This window comes from Rhinichthys klamathensis, unplaced genomic scaffold, assembly GCF_029890125.1.
Source record: "Rhinichthys klamathensis goyatoka isolate OS25496 unplaced genomic scaffold, OSU_Roscu_1.1 h1tg000099l_1, whole genome shotgun sequence".
NCBI lineage: Eukaryota > Metazoa > Chordata > Actinopteri > Cypriniformes > Leuciscidae > Rhinichthys > Rhinichthys klamathensis.
The window spans coordinates 2018386-2043703 of NW_026606638.1; the positions used below are offsets into that span (position 1 = coordinate 2018386).

The following is a 25318-nucleotide window of genomic DNA, read 5'->3' on the forward strand; positions in this document are numbered from 1 at the left end:
GTGCGTAGCAGCACTTTGATTTAAGTGTTGCCAAAATGCTAGTCACTGTCACGTTACAAGAGCGATTATGATTCAACAAGTTTAAATATGTGGAAGCACCAATCACATTTGAGCGCCACAGCAGAGGGAAGATTTTGATTTATTTATTTGTAGCGAATAACATCTTGCATTTTTAGTCTGTTCTGCCACACAGAATATAGGGAACAAGTCAAATAGACAATTTTTCGGATACTTTTATAGTGCTTTTTTGCAGCTTGACAGTCTCAGTTCCCATTTACTTTCATTGTATGGGGAAAAAGCAGCTTGCCTTGGACATCCTTGGACCAAAATGATATGGTTTTGGACTGATGGAAATTAGTAGATGACAATTAAAATTTTTCAGTGAACTATCCCTTTAACATTTACAGTGTTGCCATGTGGCATATTAGAAGTCACCAAAACCGACTGTGGTTTGTCCTGTTGGGATCTCGGTTCATGGAACAGTGTTTTTTTTTTTTTTTGGAGGGGGGGTAACCAGCAACCAAAGCCAGTCACAACCATGTTTTTTTGTATCTATGCCATTGTCTTGGATTGTGATGTTCTTATTCTTGTGCAACATGTGCGTTTGTGCTATTTTACGATCAGGTTTCCTCATGCAAACATCCCTTGAGTTCTAGCAGATATGCATTTACCTCCACAAGTATTACAGGTTTGGTTAGGCAATGGTGTGTTTTGTATTAAGACTTTCCCAGTTTTTTTTTTTCTTCTTCCTGCCAAAGTACACAAGCTCAACGCGAGCGTCGGTGGGGACCGATTCAATGCGTCTTACCAGCAACTTCTTGTTCCCGAGTCACATAAATTTGTGTTTCCATTTCCCCAAAAATGGAATAGTGGTTTATTCAAGGTTTACTCTATCAAATCATTCCTTTTGTATTTTGTAAATACTTTTTTGTAGATTCAGTAATGTAATTTTGTAGGTGTTTTTTTGGGGGGTTTTTTCACTGCAAAACTGATGTTATTAGAATGTGGATGTCTGTCAGGAATATGCCTCAACGTTCAGCTGTAATAGTAGCGATGAAGATTCAGCTCTAATATTTGCACATTTGGAATATGTAAAGAGGGTCCCATAGCATCGACTGTTTCTTTTGTTTCCCTCTTCAAGTTGTTGCCATCACTAATGCAGCCAAGTCAACGTGTTTGACGTGGAATAAAATGCATGTGCCAATCATGCAGAACTGGTGACAATTTAACCATAAATCTACTGTATAATACAGGTTGGATTCATATCCTTGCATGATCAATTTAAAAAAGAAATTTGGTGTGTGAAGCTGAGCTTACATCAATTAAACTACTGGTGAGTGAGCTCTTGCTTTTTTTTTTTTTTTTTTTTTTTTTACGTCAAAGCAATTATCCCTATAGTGTGTTTTTTTTATTCTTTTTATTTATTTGAAATACTGTAATATTATTCTAGCATTTTAATCTTTTGCTATTTTGTAGCATTCACTATAATTCTGTCAGTGTATTAAAGCAAACGCCAGTATTGTGTCTCACATCATATTGAAATTTGTGTTATTCGGAGACATTAGATTTCTCTTTCCCGTGTCTGACTTGCACATAGTGATCATATAAACTTCCATCAGAAAAAAAATGACTTGTCAGCGATATTCATTTGTATAATTATTTGATGTTCACAAGTACTTAAGCAAAGGTTTCTGTTGTCAGTCAGATTGGCATCATCTGCTCTGTGCTGAACTATTTATTCCGGGATGGAACATGTTATATATTGATTGCACTTTTGGCCTTTTTGTGCTTTAAAACGATCCCCTTTAATATAAAACAGCAAATTGTTGTTCCAGGTAATGATCAACTCCAACCTCTCTTGAATTGATCCTTGAACTAAAGTAGAAAAGCAACACTGGACATTTGATTTTCAAACTAATCCTTATAGTGATTTTCACCCCTACCCGCTGAAAGAGGGTCCCATAAGATAAATGGTTGATATTTAAAAGCTGAAATGCTTTTTTCCGTGTAGTTTCTTTCATCTGTCTCTGCTCAGAACACCCCTCTGATGGACATTCAACTGTAACAATGTCTCCTCATTGTTTATATTGTACACTTGCAATAAAGTTTTTTGAGTCTTTGAACTTGCTGCTTGAAATGAATTATTAAAAGTGAGTGTTGTGACTGAATGATTGATGATTAATGTGTGCACAGGGACGTTTTATGAAAAGGATGCAATGCTTAACCTCATTTTCTAGCAATGATAATGATCAATAAATAATACTTTATAAAAACTGAAATGAATACAATAACTGAAATACAATAGAATGGTTAAACAACTTGGAGTCCCCCCTGCAGTCAATTTTATCCCTTGAACTCAATCAAGAGTCAAAATGACATATTTAAACTTTTTTTCTTGTAAAATCCAGACTCATGAATATGAAATTGAATCCCGGCCTCCACTCAATAACACCAGCTCGGACTACCTGATCAACTCGGTTAAAGGTAGGGTAGGCCATTTTCAGGGAGGCTAGCAATAGCGAGCTAGCTTTGAAAGCATAAGGTCCCACCCTCCCTTCAGAGCGTCTCCAAAACCACACCTCCTTCAAAACACACGAACATGTTCAGCAGGGAGCAAACAAAAGAGTCATGAGAGACTGTTAAATTACCCCACGTCTCAAAGCACACAACATTACAATAATAATTAACTTAACAAGCGCTGACCTGTACCATCTGACTGCTGCAGATTCATTTCAGCGTTGATAGTGTTGCCATTGAAAAGCAGAGGTATAAAAATACATATGCTAACAGGCAGGTAGGACATTGTATCATAACATTAGGACAAAAAAAATTGTTTCTAGAACAAATCACCTATCCTGCCATTAACTAGTAAATGCTACACAATGGCAAGTCGAAATATTGGTTTTATTCAGCCATATATGTTTGAACCCAAAAATGATTCAGAAGAAGGGGATGGGTGAATTATACATAGTCGAACTACAAGTCGATGTATCAGAATGGTAATACGTTTTATGTATCGTTCTCTACAGGCCAATTCACTGCACTGACAGCCGCAAACCAATGGCGACACACCACTTCTCAAACAAGCTCAGACAGACTCAGACGGGTGTGTAATACACTGATCCGACAAAACCCGACGTTAGACGTGGACTGTAAAGTCAGACTTAACGGTAATTGATATGATCAGCCTTTGGCTTGACCACGTTATCAAACAGCTAATAATGTGTTGCTTATGTTACACAAAGCATGTTCATTTGTAATGATATTCTAGGATTGCTGAAATCATCTGAAGTAGGCATCAAGGAGAAAATACTCAGCAATGCTATTGACTGATGAATTTGCACATGGTTGGTCTTAAAGCATATTAAAAACACCACACAGACACATAAACAATATTAAATAAGTTGATTTTCACCACAGGGGGACTTTAAATATAGCTAACATTTGTTTGATTATTTTGCTTATAACTTTGAGAACATGGTTGAATGCAGACAGCACTAATTCTTGTACAATTTTTATTAGATTACCTCCCACTGTGCTGTAGGCCCCAAATGATGTCACTTTTTTGTATTTCAATTTAATGGAATGTTGCATTATCTCATCAGGGTAGAAATCGTGCAATTACAGGGTTGCAAGCAAAATGTGATAATAATAATAATCTAAAAATAAGTGTATATGGTGAAAATATAAAGTATCTCACAAAAGTGAGTACACCCATCACATTTTAGCAAACATTTTAGTACATCTACTCAAGGGACAATACTATAGAAATGAAACTTGGATATATTTTAGAGTAGTCAATGTGCTGCTTGTATAGCAGTATATATTTACTGTCCTCTGAAAATAACTCAACATGCAGCCATTATTGTCAAAATAGCTGGCAACAAAAGTGAGTACACCCTAAGTGATAACAGCTGTGCGTCGTTTAACCATGCAAAGCCAAATGTCCTATTCATCATGTTCATGTTTTTGTCTGCTTGACAGGACCATACAAATTGTTGTATCTTGTATTAAAGCAGTTCGAATTTGTGCTTTGAGTACGATTCTCTCATACTGACCACTGCATGTTCAACATGGCACCTCATGGCAAAGAACTCTAAGGATTTGAGAATTAGAATTGTTGCTCTCCACAAAGATGGCGTCCTAGGCTATAAGAAGATTGGTAACACCCTGAAACGGAGTAACAGTACAGTGGCCAGGGTCAAACAGAGGTTTTCCGAGACGGGTTCAACTGGGAACAGGCCTCGAAAGGGTCAATCTAAGAAGTTGAGTCCTCATGCTGTGCGTCAGGTGCAGAAGCTGGCTTAAAAAAAAAAACAGACGCATAAGTCCTGCCAGCAATGCTTTAGAGGTTGCAGAAGCGGAAGGTCAGCTTGTCAGTGCTCAGACCATACATCGCACACTGCAACAAGTTGGTTTGCATGGCCATTGTCCCAGAAGGAAGCCTCTCCTGAAGCTGGCTCAAAAGAAAGCCCGCAAACAGTTTGCTGAGAGCAACCTGTCCAAGAGCATGAATTACTGGAACCATGTCCTGTGGTCTGATGAGACTAAGATAAACTTGTTTGGCTCAGATGGTGTCCAGAATGTGTGGTGATGCCCTGGTGACTGAAGAGTACCAAGAAAATTGGGTCTTGCCTACAGTCAAGCATGGTGGTGGTAGCATCATGGTCTGGGCATGCATGAGTGCTGCTGGTACTGGGGAGCTGCGCTTCATTGAAGAAAACATGGATTCCAACATGTACTGTGACATTCTGAAGCAGAACATGATGCGCTCCCTTCAGAAACTGGGCCGAACGGCATGATAACGACCCCAAACACACCGCCAAGATGACAACTGCCTTGCTAAGGAAGCTGAAGGTGAAGGAGTGGCCAAGTATGTCTCCAGACCTGAAACCTATTGAGCACCTGTGGTGATCCTCAAGCGGAAGGTGGAGAAGTGTCACGTGTCCAACAGCCAGCAGCTCTGTGATGTCATTATGGAGGACTCGGAGTGGAAGAGGAACCCAGCAACAACCTGTGCAGCTCTGGTGAACTCCATGCCCAGGAGGATTATGGTGTAGAATTACAAATGTATTTAAATGTTTAATTTAGGTTCCAGTACAATAGTATATAAACTGAGAAAGTTCTGTAGATTGAATTTAGCATTCAGCTGTTGAGCGAGACATTCCTGTCCTGTTCTGTTTCTCTCTATACAGCCGCCAGACCTGTTTCTCTCTATTGTAAGTTAAATGAGTCAGATTGCTGAGACTCCCACCCTTTGTCTCTATGATAATTTAAGGTTTGAGCAATCTAGTCAGGTTGATTGGATTAGCATCTCAAGCCCCTGAATAACTGCTATGCTGATGAGATCAGGGCTGGGGAATTTCCGGTAACGAGCTGACTTCCGTACTACATTTGCATGTTTTGTTTCAGAGTGACTCCACCCCTATGTAATCCCTCTCTCTTATAATGTATATACACTCACCGGCCACTTTATTAGGTACCCCATGCTAGTAACGGGTTGGACCCCCTTTTGCCTTCAGAACTGCCTCAATTCTTCGTGGCATAGATTCAACAAGGTGCTGGAAGCATTCCTCAGGGAGTTTGGTCCATATTGACATGATGGCATCACACAGTTGCCGCAGATTTGTCGGCTGCACATCCATGATGCGAATCTCCCGTTCCACCACATCCCAAAGATGCTCTATTGGGTTGAGATCTGGTGACTGTGGAGGCCATTTTAGTACAGTGAACTCATTGTCATGTTCAAGAAACCAATTTGAAATGATTAGAGCTTTGTGACATGGTGGAAGTAGCCATCAGAGGATGGGTACATGGTGGCCATAAAGGGATGGACATGGTCAGAAACAATGCTCAGGTAGGCCGTGGCATTTAAACGATGCCCAATTGGCACTAAGGGGCCTAAAGTGTGCCAGGAAAACATCCCCCACACCATTACACCACCACCACCAGCCTGCACAGTGGTAACAAGGCATGATGGTTCCATGTTCTCATTCTGTTTACGCCAAATTCTGACTCTAACATCTGAATGTCTCAACAGAAATCGAGACTCATCAGACCAGGCAACATTTTTCCAGTCTTCAACTGTTCAATTTTGGTGAGCTCTTGCAAATTGTAGCCTCTTTTTCCTATTTGTAGTGGAGATGAGTGGTACCCGGTGGAGTCTTCTGCTGTTGTAGCCCATCCGCCTCAAGGTTGTGCGTGTTGTGGCTTCACAAATGCTTTGCTGCATACCTCGGTTTTAACGAGTGGTTATTTCAGTCACTGTTGCCCTTCTATCAGCTCGAACCAGTCTGGCCATTCTCCTCTGACCTCTGGCATCAACAAGGCATTTCCGCCCACAGAACTGCCGCTCACTGGATGTTTTTTCTTTTTCGGACCATTCTCTGTAAACCCTAGAGATGGTTGTGCGTGAAAATCCCAGTAGATTAGCAGTTTCTGAAATACTCAGACCAGCCCTTCTGGCACCAACAATCATGCCACGTTCAAAGTCACTCAAATCAACTTTCTTCCCCATACTGATGCTTGGTTTGAACTGCAGGAGATTGTCTTGACCATGTCTACATGCCTAAATGCACTGAGTTGCCGCCATGTGATTGGCTGCTTAGAAATTAAGTGTTAACGAGCAGTTGGACAGGTGTACCTAATAAAGTGGCCGGTGAGTGTATACTACAATGTTTTAATCATGACGTCAGACGAGATTGAGATGCTACAGCGACGCAATAAAGAACTTCTGCTTGAAAGATACCTCAACGTCTCCTGGTCTGCGCTTCTGACTTTTCTACACTTTAGAAGAAAATAGTTCACAACAATGGCAATGCTAGATAACAATGGTGCTCACACAAAATATTGAGACTTTGGACGCAGTTTTGACATGTTCACTTCGGTTGTACTCACTTTTTTTTGTTGCCAGCTATTTTGACAATAATGGCTGCATGTTGAGTTATTTTCAGAGGACAGTAAATATATACTGCTATACAAGCAGCACATTGACTACTCTAAAATATATCCAAGTTTCATTTCTATAGTATAGTCCCTTGAGAAGATATACTAAAATGTTTGCTGAAATGTGAGGGGTGTACTCACTTTTGTGAGATACTGTATACACATGATAATATAAATATAACAGATACAGTTTATCTAATAGTTTTCTCTCTAAAGAACATTGGGTCTCATTCACACAAATTTGTGCATGAAATTTGCATAAGAACATTTTCACAAATTCAAAAATCTGAAACTAAACTTACACATACTCTGGGCAGCCTTATGAATGTGTTAAGATTAATTATTATACATGTGTAAGGGAACGTACATGTGATTTTGGTGGGCTACTGCCACACACACCTCTGCCTTTCTCTGTGTATTATTCTGTGATGGTTTTCTCCAAAGATACGAGCTGCCGCCTCTAAATAACAGGACATTGAATACATGCCAATTGCTTTCGCAGTAAACGGCACAAAGCCATCTCGTATTTATAGTCCCCCACCATCATATTTTCCAGTTCAGACTGTCAGCCTTCTAGAAATGGTATTGCTCCCAAAGGTGCTTTTGTGAAAACTACCTATTCAGCGGCCCATCATTTGGATGATTTATACAAATATGTTTATGAACCACAGTGAAATAGAATCGCACTGCTATCATCATTTATATCCAGCTATGAGCGCTTAAGTCTGGATGTAACAATGCAGCTGAATGTACTCTGAATAGATATCTGACGAGAGTTCAGGGTAGCAAACACCTTTGGGAAGGTATTTTGCCTTTTGACGCTGAATTGATAAAAGAAATGACTATTTGAACCAAATGTGAGCTTTTATTGAGGGATTGCATTTGAACGTTTTACTTGACACGACATGTGAAAAGTTAAATACAAGTACTTATTATGTTTAGCCTTGATGTACAAAAACAGTTTAATTGAAACATGAATAAATATGCTTCCTATGAATATATACGTATTCATATTTTCTCAGAAAATAAGTTTTAGTTCGCCACGTTTGGACCATGAATTGCAGCACAGGTCGCTAGGTTAAATGGAATCTGGCCGCTGCATTCCAGCAAAGAAATATCAAGATGGGAATTTCTCAGTGAGACTGGTTATTTATTATTTAAATACTTCTCTGCGGGATTGTTTAGATGGGTGCGTGACTGCCGTTCAACACGTTCCCTCAGGCGCACTGTGACCGGATGGTGGCGTTTCTTGTTCGGAGCTTAAAGACGAGGGATCGGTCACTTCCGGGGTCAGAACGTGGCGACACACTGGACACGTGCCAGACTGAAAATCATGGGGAGACAACATTCGGTAAATGCAATAAAGTTATGTCAATATAAGCTTAAAGGGATAGTTCACCCAAAAAATTATTCTGTCATCATTTACTTTCAAACCTATTAACCTTTTGTTCATCTTCAAAACACAAGTGAAGATATTTTGAATGAAACCTAAGAATTGTATGTCCCTCCATTGAAGTCAACATAACCAAAATGTTTATGCTTTAAAATGTTCGATTTCGGACACAACCAGAAAATCAAATATGGGCAATGAAAGTTCAAAGGTGCTTGATTGAAGCATGAGAACCAACAGGTTTGAAACAGCACGAGGGATTGTAAATGATGACCGAATTTTCATTTTCGGGTGAACTAGCCTGTTTTTTTTGGCTCTTTCACAAGCTCCAAGAAAAACAGCAATACCTTTCTGAGCCAGAGAGTGACACAGAGTTTATGGAACATGTGGCGGCACGGAAGCAGGGTTGCAATCTCATCTTTGACGTATTCACAACAGCAGATGGCACAGCACTGCTCCTGCTCTGCAGAACCAAAGAGAGTGGGCATGTCAATGTATGTAAAACACAACTCTGCTTTCCATCGTAAACCTTGGACACCAAACCAAATATTTAAACATGTCTGGATCCAGTCACGCACACATCAAATTACTCATTTCAGTCGTTTTATGCTTTCCAAAGCAGATTAATCAGCCCAAATGCACTCAGGCCATAAAGTTGAAGTGGGACATTAGTGTGCGAGCATTACTTTCCCAGCATCCAATCTGTGTTGAGTCTTGTGAAAAACATTTCTCATCTGGTGTTCGTGTTACATGAAAAAGGAGTACACAAAGTATTTCAAGTCAATCACTTAAAAGGTGACGAGTTCGGATATTAGTCTCATTTACACACTCAAAACTAAGTCGTTCTTACAATTTTCCATCTGCAAAACACTACATGGGCAGCAGTGAGAAACAGGAAGGCAAATTATACATACAGTTCTCATGTCATGTCACTCATAATCATGTAACCCTGTCCAGAACTATAATAAAGCACAAAATAGAAGCACAAAGTCTGTCACTGAGCACAACTGCTATCTATCCATCCATCTATCCCCAAGTTTTCATGTCTGTTAGAACCAGTTACGAACACTTATCTAATGCTGTGTTGTGTGTCCAATGCCATTTCATTGAAACTTTAACCCTTACGCTGTGATGAAAACCCTGTAACACCTTTGGTGTTCATGGTCAAAAAAAGACTGGCATTATAAACATTGCTTGTAAATCATTCAGTATGCTTTATCACCCCCAAATATTGAATTCAATCTTTTTGTCAACCTGTTTTCTTTCAATTAGGACAGGTTTTGTATTTATTTTTTGGAACCGATGCCTGTATGCTTCATTGATCGGAGCATATGTACCTCAGTTTTTGAGAGAAAAAAAGCATTATTTGTGGATAATTTTGTCAATAGTCGAAAACATTTCAAATGAAAAAACAAAATACTTTCTTACGCCAGGCGACATTAGTTACTTTATTTTAATATTGGTAAAAAAAAAAAATGTATAGAGGAGTTTATTCCAAGCTCGCTGTCTCTTTTTTGTGGGGCATTCGCGAATGAATCACTCTTGAGTGGAATTTGTTCAAAGACTTGGTGAAACAAGTTGGCAAAACTCTCTGAATTGGTTCACGAATCAGTTTGAATTATTTCTTCAGGTCAGCACACTGAATCGTCGGAAGCGGTTTCTCATAACAGGAAATATAAGAAGATCAAGAGCGTTGGATGAAGTGGACCTACAGTCAATTGAAAGCAAATCTGCAAATACATCCTATTGTTTGCCAGCGATGAAGCGATGATCTTTATTAGTTGACCATCTGCGTGTGCTGTCTGTGAACGATTCCACAGGTATAGCTACATTCAATTTCATTTCATACATGTAATACATTTTACAACCAAACAGAGTATTAAGCTAAAAGTACACGACACCACTACTACAAAGTATGACATTACCAGTTTTTTGGACAAATACTATAACAATGGTAGCTTATTTAAAGCAGCACTAAGTAGGAATTCCGTTTTTGTCAAACAGCGACCCCTAGAGTCGCTGTGGAGTACTTGTACTGTCGTGAATAGCACTCACGCAGAGATGGCTCGCACTCACGGCCGGATCCCCTCCCCCTGTACACCGGTACCTGTTCAGTAGGATGGACGCTGTAACGAGTGGAAATAAGGTATGGCCCCTTTAAGAGCTGCGCGCGCCCAACACCACATGTATACGGCGCCGGGTTATTTCTGTTTGATGCTCATTTTATCAGAATTTTATCAGATCTGTTTTTTGCCGTAAAGCAATTCGTTACCTCGCGAGACCTGATATCACACACGATACTTCCTAACACTGAGGGCGGCGGCCCGCCGGCCCAAAGTTGCAAGGGTGGTTTTGCGGCTCACAGGCACCAGGGGGGTGCGAGACGACCACCATTCAACACGAAATCAGTAATATAAACATTACAATGACTCCAAAGCTGTTCGGTTAAGGTAAAAAAATTACTTAGTTCACCTTTAATGTATAAATTAGAGTACGAAATAAACACGGCTAATTCGCAGTAATTTGTGGGCCAAAAAGTGCCAACGTCCCTTTAAGACATCTTTTTGAATGGGGAAACATCAAATTCTCCAAAACCGCTCGCCAACCTTACGATAAAATTTTGAAGTCACTAATGAAATCTGACAACTGTCTCGTACATTTTGTTCCTAAACGCTCAAATAATGACAGAAAACGTGATTTTTTTTAGGCTGGATCAAGCTAATGTGCATGCGCAGTGGAAGCGCGCGTCTGACTGACTGTATAGGAATCTATGATAGAAACCGGAGCTGAAGTAACTTATAAGGTTATTACTTTTACTCGAGTAGAGTTTTTCGATACTCTACCCACCTTATATAGTCTGGACACAAGGATTAAGACATTTGAGGCGGAATATTCTGAATATGGTGTAACGATAAAATAAGGCACAGCCTGTTCTTTAAATATTACTTAAAAACTCTACTGATGCTGACTGCAGAATTGTATTATGTGCACTTTATGTATCTACAAGTAATGGCAGTAGTACCAATGTTTTCGGCATGCACGGTGATCTGTGGTAGGCAGTCGATGATCTGTTCAGTGGCGGGGGGATGAGCCTGCTCCACATCTATAGCTAAAGACTCCAGATGAGCCAGTGCTGCCTGCAACACAACAAAACACATTAGCATATTTAATTTCCTCTGGATAAAGATAGAAGAGAGTTAATTATACGTTAAGCCTTACATTTCAAGTGTGCGCTCTCATTGGCTGAAATCAAGTAAGTTTGCTGGGCTTTCAGAACATCACTCAGCAACTGAGTCCAATTTCTCAATATTGTCTTTTTGGGTTGAATTAAGATGGATCATTTATTTGAACAACTTAGATGTTCATGCAAATACAATATTGATTTGTTCATGAAAAAGCAGCATTAATCATGGAAGACTACTATGCTTTCATCTCATTAAGAAATGAACAATAATCAAATTAAAACAGGTCTTGAGGCTCCATTCAATTTGACCATTAATAAAAATGGGCCCTGATTATGTAAAAGAAGCTACTCTTCCTTAAAAAAATTAATCTGACTCTTGATGCCCTCAAAACCTAATACAGTTAGACTGCAGTGATTCAAACAGTGATATCACAACAGACTGCACGATTAAGCAAAATAAGGACCCTCACCTCCATAGCCTGTGCGAGACGCTCCTCTAATGCCATATAAGTGAGGAGCTGGGAATGATCCACGTAAGAGATTGCCTGAGCCATCCCAAAACCATCACCAAATTCATCAAGGAACCTGAACAACAAAGGACTTTAAAATACATCCTCTCTCGTTCCCTGTTGCAGCTAACAATCAAAACGGTTAAGCAAAATGTTCTTATAATCAACGATTTTCATATTTTAGACATGCTTGGTGGGTTAAATCTCACGAAAACATTTTCAGGTCGTGTTTCAACCCACAATCAGGAAAAAAAAAATGATTTTGCATAAAGAAAATTAAGCCCATTCTTAGGGCCATGACATTATTTTCATGAAATTAAAGCATATTTTCCTCTCAAATTCTCATTACCATAATGCGTAATTCCCATTATTCATAAAGGTTTAAAACATTAAGTTAAATTATTGTATTAAAGTAAAAATGTTTGATTATTATTTAAATCAGCATAAAAACAAGGCAGTGCAACAAATACTACCATGAATGAGATTCTTGCATTACGGTAATGGGAATGAAAATAAATGAATGTCACAATGGTAAAAATAATAAAATCAAATGTCATTTTCAAACCTTATTTAAAGGTTTGTAACATGTTATTCACATGTTTCGTGAGATTCACTCTGTAAAGACCCCGATATACTAAGAATGAACTGATGTGACGAGTAAAAACACACTTGAGAGTTGCTTTATAATAGAAGTTGTACTTCTAATCGAAAGAGACATTGACACTGTTTTTCATGTTTAATACTGTAAAGTTTCTTGCTTTAAAGCAGGGGTTTTAAAAGTCAAAGACATTGGGCCTCCCTTCTAACACAACATTCACGGTGGCGCCCCATTTTGACACATAAATGTGTGTATTTAACCGTTCAAGCGCAATAAGCCACGAAAGTGAGCTGAATTCAGCACTCGTGTGCTTCGAGAATTCGTCAGATTTCTGTGGCTCACATCCGGTTTTAGTTTATTGTGCCTTTAATAACTCATAATCAAGCACATCCCGCTCCTCCTCATTCATCCAAGTTTCTCTGCTGCTCTATTGTGTTTAAGCAGTCCTGAGCTTCACGGATATATTTAGATACAGATAAATCTCTATCGATTGATATCGTTATATCACGCAGCACTACTCCGCGCCTCCCCTGACATGCTCTCGCACCCCTGCTTTGAAGCAACCTATTGTATAAAATGCTATATACATAAACGTGACTTGACTGGAATGCCGAATTGCAGATCTTGCGCAAACATATCCACTTCGCCATAATCAGATGCTTTCTTGGCTGCTATTTTCAATTTAATTGTTTGTTTATTTTGTTATTCATCTAAACTTCGCTCCCAGGAGCGTGGGCGGCATCAGGATGTTCGCTAACAGTATACCGCTGCAAAAGGCATTTCCAACTTCTTTTTACCCCTAACCTAAGTGAAGAGCGAAAAAGAACTTTGCTGCGAGTATATCGGGGGCTTAAGAGTTAAATGATGACATTGCATATTTATCTTGTCATATTTGATGTTGTATATTAGGTTTGTTGACCTCCACTCTGTGTCCAGATCTTCACTCATGCTAGAATCATCCTCCAGGTTATTGTTTCCATCCAGGATAAAGAGTCCAGGGTGCACAAACTGACTGACACCATCAGGGTCTTCATCGCTGCTGCTGCCGGAGTCTTCATTATACATGAGCCAGGGGATCTCGCCCTCCTCCAGAGGGGTCTGCTCTCTGAAGAACACCACACACAAGCACAGGACAGCAGAAAAACACAGTTTTTAGGGATGCCTTTTAGGGATGAGACACATTTAAAATGAATTTGACTTGTTTCATTCGGTTCTGTGTGACTAAAGATATTGGAATAAGAGCAGTACCACATGTATGCTGTAGAGTGTAGACAGACTCATTTGTCAGAAAGTGGAGAAAACTCTTAATGGCCAATTTATTAATCAAGTCCAGACAACATTCTGTTTGTGCCAACATAGTCAGTGAGATATGATTTTAAAATGAATGTTTTATTCAGCAAGGATGCATTGAATTTATCAAAAGTGACAGCAAAGACATTTATAAATGTTACACAAAAATTCAATTTCAAATAAATGCTGTTTCTATTCAAACAATCCTGAAAACATTTTATCATGGTTTCCACAAAAATATTAAGCAATAAATAATATTAATATTAAGCAACAAATTAGCATATTAGAATGATTTCTGAAGGATCATGTGACACTGGGGACTGGAGTAATGATGCAGCTTTTCCATCACAGGAATAAAGTTAAAATATATTAAAATAGAAAGCTTATTTTAAACTGAAATATGTAACTCTTACTGTTACAGCCTTGGTAAGCATAGGAGTTTAAACTTTTTTCCCCACCCCAATATATGTGGTCTAGTAAGGCAGCTCACTGGGCTTTGGTTCAATTATCCTTTAATTTAAAATTATCTTCCATTTTTAATATAATGTATCGAGTATCTTTAGGCTTTATCTCTATATGTAGGTTATTTCTAAATTCAATCAGCATACTCTCAGCCAGGCTTTAGAAGAACTAAACAGTTATTCATCGGTTGTACTATACATTAAAAAGGCTTGTCACAACAAGTCATGTGATGGCACTTATTGCGATCAGGGGCCAGTTATATAATCTTTAACCACTATGTCAAGACTGTGTCTTAAGAACCAATCAGTCTTACTTTTCCAATTCAAATAAGCCAGATTTACTCTATGTAGCTGACTTTAAAAAGTTGGGGCCAGCCTTGACGAAAATATTTAGATGACTAACTTGTAAGACTAGTCTAAGCAGTTTACGCAACCGGCTGCAGTATTTTCTTCTAACATCAACCATCATATAAGTTCCTAGCTAGTAGGGGTTGAACGACTTCAGATTTTTAAAGTCGACATTTATGTGATGAAAGTCGAGTCGACGCCGACTAGTTGCTGATGACGCCACTGATGAACAAAGCCTGAACCTCAAACTGAGACTCGAATGCGGGTTGCCTTGTGCACAGCTATGGCATATGACACAGCGCTCCTACATAACAGCTTATTGTTATCAGTTCTTTGTCTTTTATATGAATGCATTAGTGTGAGAGAGCAATTGATTGTGAATTGCACCTGGTAGCATCTCTCTACTAATAGTGGGTATAACTGTGGTTTTTAGTTACTAAGAAATATATGCTATAACTTTTCAGTTTCTAAGCTATTTTATTGATAAATCACAGAAGATCATTTACAATACATTTCTGCGCTACTGAATGATTCTGTGTGTGTGCGATCTTAATGTGATATTAGTGCTTATAAGCTGTGTAAAATGTGCATTCACGCGATAAATTATCAAACAAATCTTGTGGAGCGCTGTCAAAGTATGCATTTATTTGTCATTTTAACTGAAACAGAGCATAAAGATTTATTATCCTGTTGCGCCTGTATAGCCTGTAAATATCATAGACTGTGAAAAAACATGGACATAGTGTCCGTGACGTCACCCGTGGGTTTCTGAAGAGCAAAGTGACGCCCAAAGTGGGCGGAACCGACCGTCGCCATCTTGGCAGCGCGTCACTCCCGGATAACCGAAAATGGTCAAAGAGGCGGGATTAGCTGAGGTGACGTGACAGCTAAGAGTGGCCACGCCCTTTATTATGCAGAACTTTAAGGCTTAAAGGTAGGGTAGGTCGTTTTTGGTCTAAAAAACTTTTTCCCAAATTTGTTTAAACTTTCTATATATATCAATGCATAATTAAAATGTAAGTACTCTGATAAAAAGAGTATAAAAATCGAGTGACTCTAGACCGTTTAATCTGCACTAAACACAGCTCATTATTTCCTTCCGGGACGAAACAAAGGATTGGCTTAGGCGACTGTCACTCTCTCGCAACCATGGCAACACCCCCGCTGCTACATGCGCGCACTCGTTTGACTCGAGGAGGGTAAGAGACTAGTAAGAGACACAACTACATGCAAAACACGGCGTATATGTTATGAATCTTACACGAAATTCACCTTCATCACAGTGTAACTGATTGTAATGGGAAAACGTGTATCAATGCAACCTGTTTTTAGCTTTGCATTATGTTACTAGCTCGTTAACGAATCAAACTCAATATATTTTAAACTTTACCAGTATCGATATGCTAGCTTGATAGTGAGTACTAACAGCCATGTTAGTTGTTTATATTCATAATGATAAAGTTAGGTATTTTATTACATGTGAGTCTGCATGCACTGCTCCTCTCCGCTCGGCGCTAGTAAGCGCGTCCTCCAGCTGTGAGCTGTCGGCATCGCACGTTCATGTGTTTTGGGGGCGTGGTTTTGGAAGGAGCCCAGAATGGAGGGGGTGGAAGTGAATGGAGATAAGTAGCTGTGTTTATTACAGCCCTGAGAGGACTACAGACACTCGATTTTTATACTCTCTTTTCCAGAGTACTTACATTTTAATTATGCATTGATATTTATAGAAAGTTTAAACAAATTTGGCAAAAAGTTTTTAAAAAAAATTCTACCTACAATACCTTTAATATAACTTAATATAAATTCACGCCCCTCACAGTTGTCATGAAGGGCAAAATGAGCTATATAGACCAAAACCACTTTTTGAACCAGGCTTTTTTTGTGCTGATAAATTGGGCATATTAACATATATGTGTTGGGACAGTGTTGGGAAAGTTCATTTTCTACATGAACTAGTTCAAAGTTCAGTTCACAAATTTTACAATGAACTAGTTCAGGTCATAGTTCATACTTCAAAAAATGAACTAGTTCATAGTTATTTTTTTCCATATGTTGCTGAGAGCTTTTTTTTATTTTATTATTGCCACAGCCCATATACAACCACAGACAGCAATTATTTTATCGGCGGGCAAAGTTTGCACAGAAATGTACGATTTTTCCCATCCTCACGACCTTGTCAAAACTCGTTTAAATGATCATACGACGCCTCCTCGCTCGCTGCTTTGTCGACTACATGCTGCTTTTTGTTTTGATGATGCACGTGGCGGTGCGATGCGACGCTGGTGGCTGGTGTTGCCAGATTGGGTGTTTTTTTCGCTACATATTAAGGCCTGTTACGTGTGTTTTAGCCGGGTTTTCGCCTGGAAGGCTCTATAGAAATCTGGCACCCTATTGAACGAAGTTAAACTGAGAGAGCGTGCGTTCACAGACGCCAGAATGAACGCATTCACAGTAACGTTCATCAGGCAGTAATTCAGTACGTTCAGTTCACGTTCGCCCAAAATATGAACGAGTTCATGAACTATCGTTCATTGAACGCGTTCAGTCACAACACTGCATGGGGAGTATATGGGATTAACTCTCTTTTGCAGCCTGTCTCTTGCGGCCAGTCGATGAATTGCAGTTTAAGTCACTTCCGTATTGAGAAGAGAGAAACTGGAAGCCAGGTTGGCACTTGGTCAATATCTAAATAATGTCAAAACGTTCACATACTTTATGGACTTAATCTTACATCTGATGCCTTTCTTACTGATGTTTGTTCAAATGATGAAGAAAAAGGCTTTTTTTATTCTCCATTGTGCCAAATCATTAACATGCAGAAAGCCTGATAATTTGACTATAAACCATGTCAAAACGAATGATTTAATGTAAAATTAATATGCATTACCACATTAATTTTTATAGCCAAAATAAAAACAATTCCCAAACTTTTTTTATGAACAGATATTTCAATGTTTTTTTATATAACATTAAAAATCAATTAAAAAAAAACACTGTCTGTGTCAGTGTTTGTGCGCTTACTCTAGAGCGAGGTTGAGAGAAGGCACTTCTTCCAGACTGCTGCTGCTTCCAGGAGGCTCATCCATGCCAGGCAGAGTCTCCCAGCTTTCTTCACTTGTGCACCTCTCCTTCTCCAGCCCAGAGTCGGACGTCCACGAAGCCGACCACTCGCCCTCGCTGAATTCTGAGCTGCTGCTTAGAACACAGAGCAGGATACACGCACACGCACATGCACACAAACACACACACGTGAGCACAGCACACCTCGTAAAAGTCAAGGTAATCCTCTTAGCTGAAGAGCCTTGGCATGCAGAATGAGCACCTTTGGCACCTCACTCATTTCCTGCTGAGTGTATACCTTATCAAGCATTCACAGTAAATGCCCAAACTCATCCTTGACTTGCATTATATGAGCGACTTTTCACAAAGAACCAAGTCAAAATGTTGTTCCTTTTCAACAAACAGTCCATGAAAGGAGGGGTTTAACCTTGAGAAAATGAGATTCGTCCACTTGAGTTTGCGATTTTTGTAACTCTGCTATCAAAATTTGGGACAAATTTAAAACCCTGATATGGATGATTTTGTAATTTCCTACAAAATAAATAAGCAAGCAAACATGTACAAATAGTAAATGTACAATAATTCAATAGTTTTTGTAGCAGGACTACATTTTTTAGCTTTACAAATACCGCCACATTCTACAGTAGTGATGTAAAGATTGAGAAAAATGACTATGCTATAGAAATATAATTAAAAGATTGCAAAATAGGTACCGGTTGCACACAAAATGTGGGAGCTAAATATTATGCTTTTGGTTGTTAGAATGTGAATTAAAAATATGCTTTTTCTTCAACTGAATCAAAATCGAATAAGTTATTATGCTTGGGGAAAGTACGATTTTTTAACGAAATTAATACTTTTATTCAGCAAGGACGCATTAAATTGATTAAAAGTGACAGTAGCCCCTTTCACACACACAGCCTTCTTTACTGGTAAGCAGTGTTGGGTAAGTTACTCTAAAAAAAAGTAATTAACTACAACCTATTAATTACTTCTTCAACAGTATAATTAGATTACTGTACTAATTACTCTCTCTAAAAGGTATTGCATTACTAATTAGTTTCTAAATCCCATATCAACCTGAAACAGTTGAACAATGCAAGGATAGACATGAAACTGCTCTTTTTATTCTTTCAAATAAATAATATCAAATTGCATGAATTATTCCTGAACTGATCGAAGTATTTAAATGGAGATTATGAAAAAAAACATACATTTTAACAATAGATGTAAATTTTTTTAATGTCAAATCTGCTATAGTTTTATATAGAATTGTTCTATAGTCTATACAGTATTTCATGCAATTACATCAGAAGTAACTAATTAAATTAAAGAAAATTAAGAGTAATCCCTTATATTACTTTTTCCAAAAGAAAATGTAATTAAATTACAGTAATGAATTACTTAGCAATGCATTACACCCCAACACTGCTGATAAGACATACGCGCGTCTATAATATTACAAAATAAAATAAATGCTGTTCTTTAGAACTTTGCATTTAAAAACTTTTTTTTTTTCAGGATTTTTCTCGGTTTTTCATAAAATGATTAAAAAAGCACATTGATAATAAGTAATAACGTTTCTTCGGTACCAAATCAGAACATTAGAATGATTTTCTGAAAAATCATATGACACTAAAGACACTATGTAATAATATTTTCATTAATGTTTTTACTGTATTTTATTAACAAATAAACACAGCCTTGGCGAACATAAGAGTTCTTACAAAAACACTTAAATCTTGTAAAATTTTAAAAGTGTAAAAGTTTATAACATCGAATATTCTCTCTCTAAAGATTTTCTGCTATTATGTAAAAATAAATAAAAAGAAGCTAAAAAAGGTAATAACATCAATGTGTAACCCATTTGTGAAAAAAGCCATGGTATAACCAACCACTCAACACACCAGCTGTGTTACTAATGAGTAATGACCACTGGCATTGATGCAGAGTTTCTCTGTATATTTAATATTATGAAGCACATTTATTTTCATGCAGATTATTAATCTGTACAATTAAATATTTCAGTGCAATCTACTGAAATGAGATACATGCAATACATACTGTACCTTTCATCACCCTTTGTAGATGGCTCAAATTTCTCTAGATCTTCCCAGATATTGTCATCATCATCATCATCTACTTTAGTGTTATCATCGTTCACACTTTTACTCTCCTTGGAGTAGAGGTCACTCAAGGTCATGGGAGGAAATTCAAAGAGGAATTCATTTTCAGGGCTTGTTTGTGCGAGGAAACCCGGAGGTGCCGAGCCACACTTGTTTCTATCCGCTGAGCCCGACAAATGGCTCACTTCCTCTTTTTCTGAACGTTTCCTCCTTTCAAGGTGGGTCTCGCTCGTCTGTTTGCGGATCTTTGGCCTCACAACCATTTCGGACTGTAATGTTTCTTCAGGGTTTGTTTTTCCTGTGCTTATATAGGAAACGGCTCCAGCGCTGGCCGTAACCCCGTGGCAATTCAGAGCTTGGTCTTCACCAACCAACGACTGACCAACGTTCCTATTTGCTTGTACAGTTCTTTGAAAATCTGGTTCCTCACAACGAAGTTCTGTTGAGTTTTTAGAAGGTGCCGTTTGCGCTGAACGTTTACTTGTTTTTGGAAAGACATCAGGATGTGAATCATCAAGCGAATCTTCATTTCCACCCAAATCACAAATACCATCAAGTCTCTTCTGTGCAGCCAGAGACGGGTTTAAACTCAAGTCGTCCTCCTCAGCTCCGCTACTGTCAGGCTCATAGGCATCAATGTTGATGTAACTCAGAGCTTCCGGGTTGGGCTTGCGGTCTTCATTAATGGGCCAGACTCTAGCTCGATCACTTTTTTCTATACCAGAACAATATTGTTTGTCGTATGGCACTACCCGTTCAGTCTTTGGTCTCTTGAAATGGTTGGAGGGTGCTTTTAGGACTCTAAACAATGATGACTGCCTCTTGCTGTGGCCCTCTTGACTTGAAGCTGCGTTTAACTCCGAGCGCACCGAATTTGTGCATGGTGTCGGGAGGATGGTCTGAAGCACTGACGAAATGCTGGCCTTTGACGCTAGAGGGGAAAATGTTTCAGTTATTACTCCTTTTCCTTCACTGGATAGAAGTTAAAGGAATAGTTCACTTAAAAATGGAAATTCTGTCATCCTTTACTCACCCTCAAGTGGTTTCAAACCTGTATGAATTTCTTTCTTCTGCTGAACACAAAGGAAGATGTTTTGAAGAATGTCGGAAACCAGACAGTTGATGGACCCCATTGACTTCCATTGTAGGAAAAAAATACTATGGAAGTCAATGGGGTCCATCAACTGTTTGGTTATCGAAATTCTTCAAAACATCTTTTGTGTTCAGCAGAAGAAAGAAACTTGAGGGTGAGTAATGATGACAGAAATTTCATTTTTAAGTGATCTATTCCTTTAATTATTTTGTATATGGAAGTAAGCGTATATGCACCATAGAGTGAAAGTCACGAAAAATGTCCTGGTTACATTTTGTCTCCAAATTCAAAAGAATCCAATAAACTGTCCGCACACTCAAATCCTTAAAGCAAATTTAATAGACCAAGCTTTCGGTCAAAAGACCATCCTCAGGGCAAAGTCTCCAAATTCAAAAGAATAAAATAATTATTTATACTTATACTTTTGTGTCTCAATCATGACGATTAAGTTTCCTCCAAAATGACAATAATTACTTTAATATAAAACTAACTAAATAAAAATACTCATTCATTATTGCAATACATTGATGAAAATATTTTTTCCAAACAAAATTATAACCTTAATTAAAATAAATATTACTGTGACAAACTTAATTATACTTCAGTGTAAAAAATATGTTTTTATAAAGTTTTTTTTATTTTAATTGAATAAATCTACTTTTCTTATTGAATTGATTTTAATCAAATTACAGAATGACAAAAAGAACACTTTCCTTTGCTTAATTGTCAAGAAAATGTCACAAAGCAAAAACAAGTTTTATACTCCAAACAACGGGCTTCTTTTTCTTTATGCAAAAACATGTTCATATTTTTTCCGTTGGTTTTAGGGGTGAAATATGACCTGGGCATTTCTTGACAATCACTCTCTCTATATATATATAAAAAACACATTTCAAACTACTTCTTGTCAGTCTCAGTCTCTCTCAGTCTCTCTCTCTCTCTCTCTCTCTCTCTCTCTCTCTCCTTCTCTCTCTCCTTCTCTCTCTCCTTCTCTCTCTCCTTCTCTCTCTCCTTCTCTCTCTCCCTCTCTCTCTCTCCCTCTCTCTCTCTCCCTCTCCCTCTCCCTCTCCCTCTCCCTCTCCCTCTCTCTCTCCCTCTCTCTCTCTCTCTCTCTCTCTCTCTATATATATATATATATATATATAATAAAAAAAAAACATTTCAAACTACTTTCCACCCACCCTCATCATTCTCATATATATTTGCATAATAAAGTCAGATGGTCTCCTACAGGGTTTCAGTCTACACCTTTTAAAGGTGATGAATGTTCCACTCTAAAGCAGAACAACCCACACACACATATTTCAGCTCTTTAAAACCCTGTTTACGTTCCCAATATTACAAAGCTGTTTATTCACCATGAGAACCAATCTCAAAATCCTTTCCACTTTTGCAGATCACAGATTTCCACTTACTCAGGAATTGCTAGTATTTTTTAAGTTAAGTTTTTTTTTAAATAATATAAAATAATATTTTAATACAATAATCAGAGACAACTAAAGCATATTTAAATGCTTGGCTTGAGTTTGGGGTGGGACTATCAGTTTTATCAACCAATAGCAGTCATCACTTTTGCATTCCCTTATTTCAATGTTTGTAGCAAGAAAATGACACTTCACCTTTAAAGTTGAGTAGCTCTTTAGTTTCATCACGCACTAAATGTTTCCATCACCAGCTGGTACGTACCCACTGCCTGATCCTTTTGACTACTCGTCCTCTCCATGTTCTGGCAGTCCACACCAGATGTGGCTCTTTGTTTATCCGTAAGCGGCCGGAAGCTGATATACGCGTGTCTCCGGCCGTACCTCCTGCCTGAGATGGTCTGGTATCCTCCTGCTGGTCTGGGCCACGCAGACTTTCCTGCCTCCTGACCCATTCCTACGACAAACAGAAGTTTAAAGGCCTGTTCACAACAAAGTTGACTATATTAGAGTCCGAACCAACGGACGTTAACCTTCTGTTCATTATAAGCGCGCTGCAGTTACTGTATCTCGTCTGACACTTTAAATACTTAAAATCTGGTGGATTCTGATTGGCTATCCAGTCAATGTTTTTATTGTTCATCAGATGGGAAAAAAAATATTCTGAATGCGATTCCAACAATATCATTCCTGAGTCATCACCATCATTATAGTTGTGGTGTGCACTTCCCTATTCTAACAGAATTAGAAAGATTATTGAACTAAACTTTGGGCCTTAAAGGGGCAATTCACTGGTGGAAAGAAAGGCTTTTAATGAAACTTGTCTAAGGAGTAGAAAAGTGAACATTTTTCTGAAATCGGTACTCATTGACTACAGAAAAGAGCTGTTGGTGGGAGCCAAAAATGTAATTTGTAGTTTTAACAAAATTCCTTTAAGCGGTCGAAAGTCCACCAGATGATGTAAAATGACGTGTTTTGTGTCATCCTGTGCACTTTTGCTGACAAATAATAAATTAGGTTATTTGTGTACAGGTCAAATGGAGAAAGAGTAAAATTATTCATTATTAATGATTTAATTATTCACCAAAAACTTAGAAATACAAAACTGGTTGAAATTCTGTAAACTTATCCTTTATACATCCACATATTTTCTAGGGCCACTGTACAAAAGGCATATATATCATTAAATTATTCTTTTAAGTTAAATAAAGGCACTTCCTGTACTGTAGCTATATCTATTACAAAAATCAGTAACACTATTTTACAGTGTCCTTGTTACATAGAAATATCTAAATTAAATTATGGTTAATCACATGCAACTAACCCTCAACCAAATCCTACCCTAACACAATAGTAAGTACATGAAGTTGCTAAATATTACTTAAATATTTACACTGTAACAATGACACCTTAAAATAAAGCATAAGCTACAAATCTTTTTTTATGCATTGTAACTTAGTTTGCACTAAGTCTTGTAACTTGGCCTTGTGAAACTAATATTGTTGAGTCATGTGTGATGAATTGTTTGTGATGTTCCTCATTTGTCACTTTGGATAAAAGCATTTGTTAAATGATTCAATGCACCAATGTAAATGAAAACACACTGAGGCACCAGATAAACCAAATCATAAACCTTCATCCCAACATGTAAAAAGTGACACAATGTTTTATGTTACAAGAAGAAGATTAAATTGTGACCAGTAAAGGTTTTCAATCTTCGATGCTGAAAACGCAGTAGTCTTACTGTACTGGTTCAATCTCTTATTAAAACACATCCAGTTTAGGTCTTGTGGCCTCTAACAATGATTAGAGAATTAGATATTAGAGAATTAATATACAATTAGAAAGAATTAAAGCTTTCTAACCTATGTCAGATCACATTAATGCTGAACAGATCACGGAGGTTAACTTACTTAGCTCAGTCTGATCAAAACGCGTCACTGTCATGTTATTGTTGTGTAACGTTAGTTTGCAGCAAACACACATCACATCCGTCAACATTACGCATTAAAGGAGCTTGACATATGCTATCGCTTGGCACATTGCCTCAAAAGCAATCATTACAATATACAACGCCCTAAAACAGATTATTACTTCAAGAAACACACAAATCACATGATTCATTTGATCAGCTGGATCAATTCAGTCGACTACGGCCCTCATACAAGTTCAGAGCAGCTAACAAGCTAACTAATGTTTCTCGACAAGCGTCGCTGCTTCCTGGGCGTGGATTATAATGTTTGCTAACGCTTTTATTCCTCCAGTGTCGCGCAAAAAACTCACACAATGTTTTAGTTTATGAAATGTGTCGTCTGTTAAAGGACTGTACCTGTGTTCCTGGATTTCTCCTGTGTCAACTAAACTCTGCGAACGTCACCACGAAACTTAAGAGTCACGTGACACACGTCCACCAATCAACCGTGAGTATAATTGTCAGCGTTGTAATCGGGTGCAGCTAGGCAGCTGTAAGCCAACTGCAACACCACGTGTGCTATTTAAAGCCCACCTGGAAAACAGAAAGCAGACAGGGATGGGGGTCATGGGGATGGGGATGGGGATGGGGATGGGGATGGGGATGGGGATGGGGATGGCGTTGAATGGGGTGGGGTGGGATGGGATGGGATGGATAGAGTAGGATAGGTACATTGTAATTGAAAGTGTTAGGAGGACAGACACCCGGAAATGTAAATTCAGGGTGGATTAATTGTATGAAACTGAAAAGGAATTGATTTCCAATGAAACATTTATTTATTGCTGGGTGCCTCATAAAATGTGTGTAGGCCAGAATATTTTCAGAAAAATACAGCACTCCCAAATACCCTGAAACATAAGAAATCTAATGATTGGAGGAAACATGGTACCCAAGATATAAATATTTATTAGTATCTAATAA

At 38.3% G+C, this 25318-nt stretch overlaps 1 protein-coding gene across 2 annotated transcripts; it reads right to left on the minus strand.

Moving 5' to 3' along the window:
• Positions 1-7790: 7790 nt before the first annotated feature.
• On the minus strand, positions 7791-24863 carry pja2 (praja ring finger ubiquitin ligase 2). Of its 2 annotated transcripts, none has more exons than XM_056252958.1 (9): positions 24755-24863; positions 22691-22882; positions 19855-20842; positions 17747-17917; positions 13546-13731; positions 11990-12104; positions 11358-11472; positions 8683-8798; positions 7791-8269 (listed from the first exon to the last, which is right to left on the minus strand). In XM_056252958.1, the coding sequence occupies exons 2-9, from the start codon at positions 22878-22880 to the stop codon at positions 8150-8152; spliced, it is 2001 nt and encodes a 666-aa protein (XP_056108933.1). In that variant the 5' UTR covers positions 22881-22882; positions 24755-24863; the 3' UTR covers positions 7791-8149. The 2 variants fall into 2 exon arrangements, with proteins under 2 accessions (XP_056108933.1, XP_056108932.1); XM_056252957.1 differs by having other exon boundaries at positions 17747-17920.
• Positions 24864-25318: the final 455 nt, after the last annotated feature.

What these genes read in the sequence shown, in the direction of transcription:
- pja2 (XM_056252957.1), bottom strand. Translation starts at nt 22,880, where the DNA reads ATGGGTCAGGAGGCAGGAAAGTCTGCGTGGCCCAGACCAGCAGGAGGA. An exon ending in TCTCTCAACCTCGCTCTAGA is followed by an intron (nt 13,732 to 17,746) that starts GTAAGCGCACAA and finishes GGTGTTCTTCAG; the next exon opens with AGAGCAGACCCCTCTGGAGG. An exon ending in GTCTCGCACAGGCTATGGAG is followed by an intron (nt 11,473 to 11,989) that starts GTGAGGGTCCTT and finishes GTTGTGTTGCAG; the next exon opens with GCAGCACTGGCTCATCTGGA.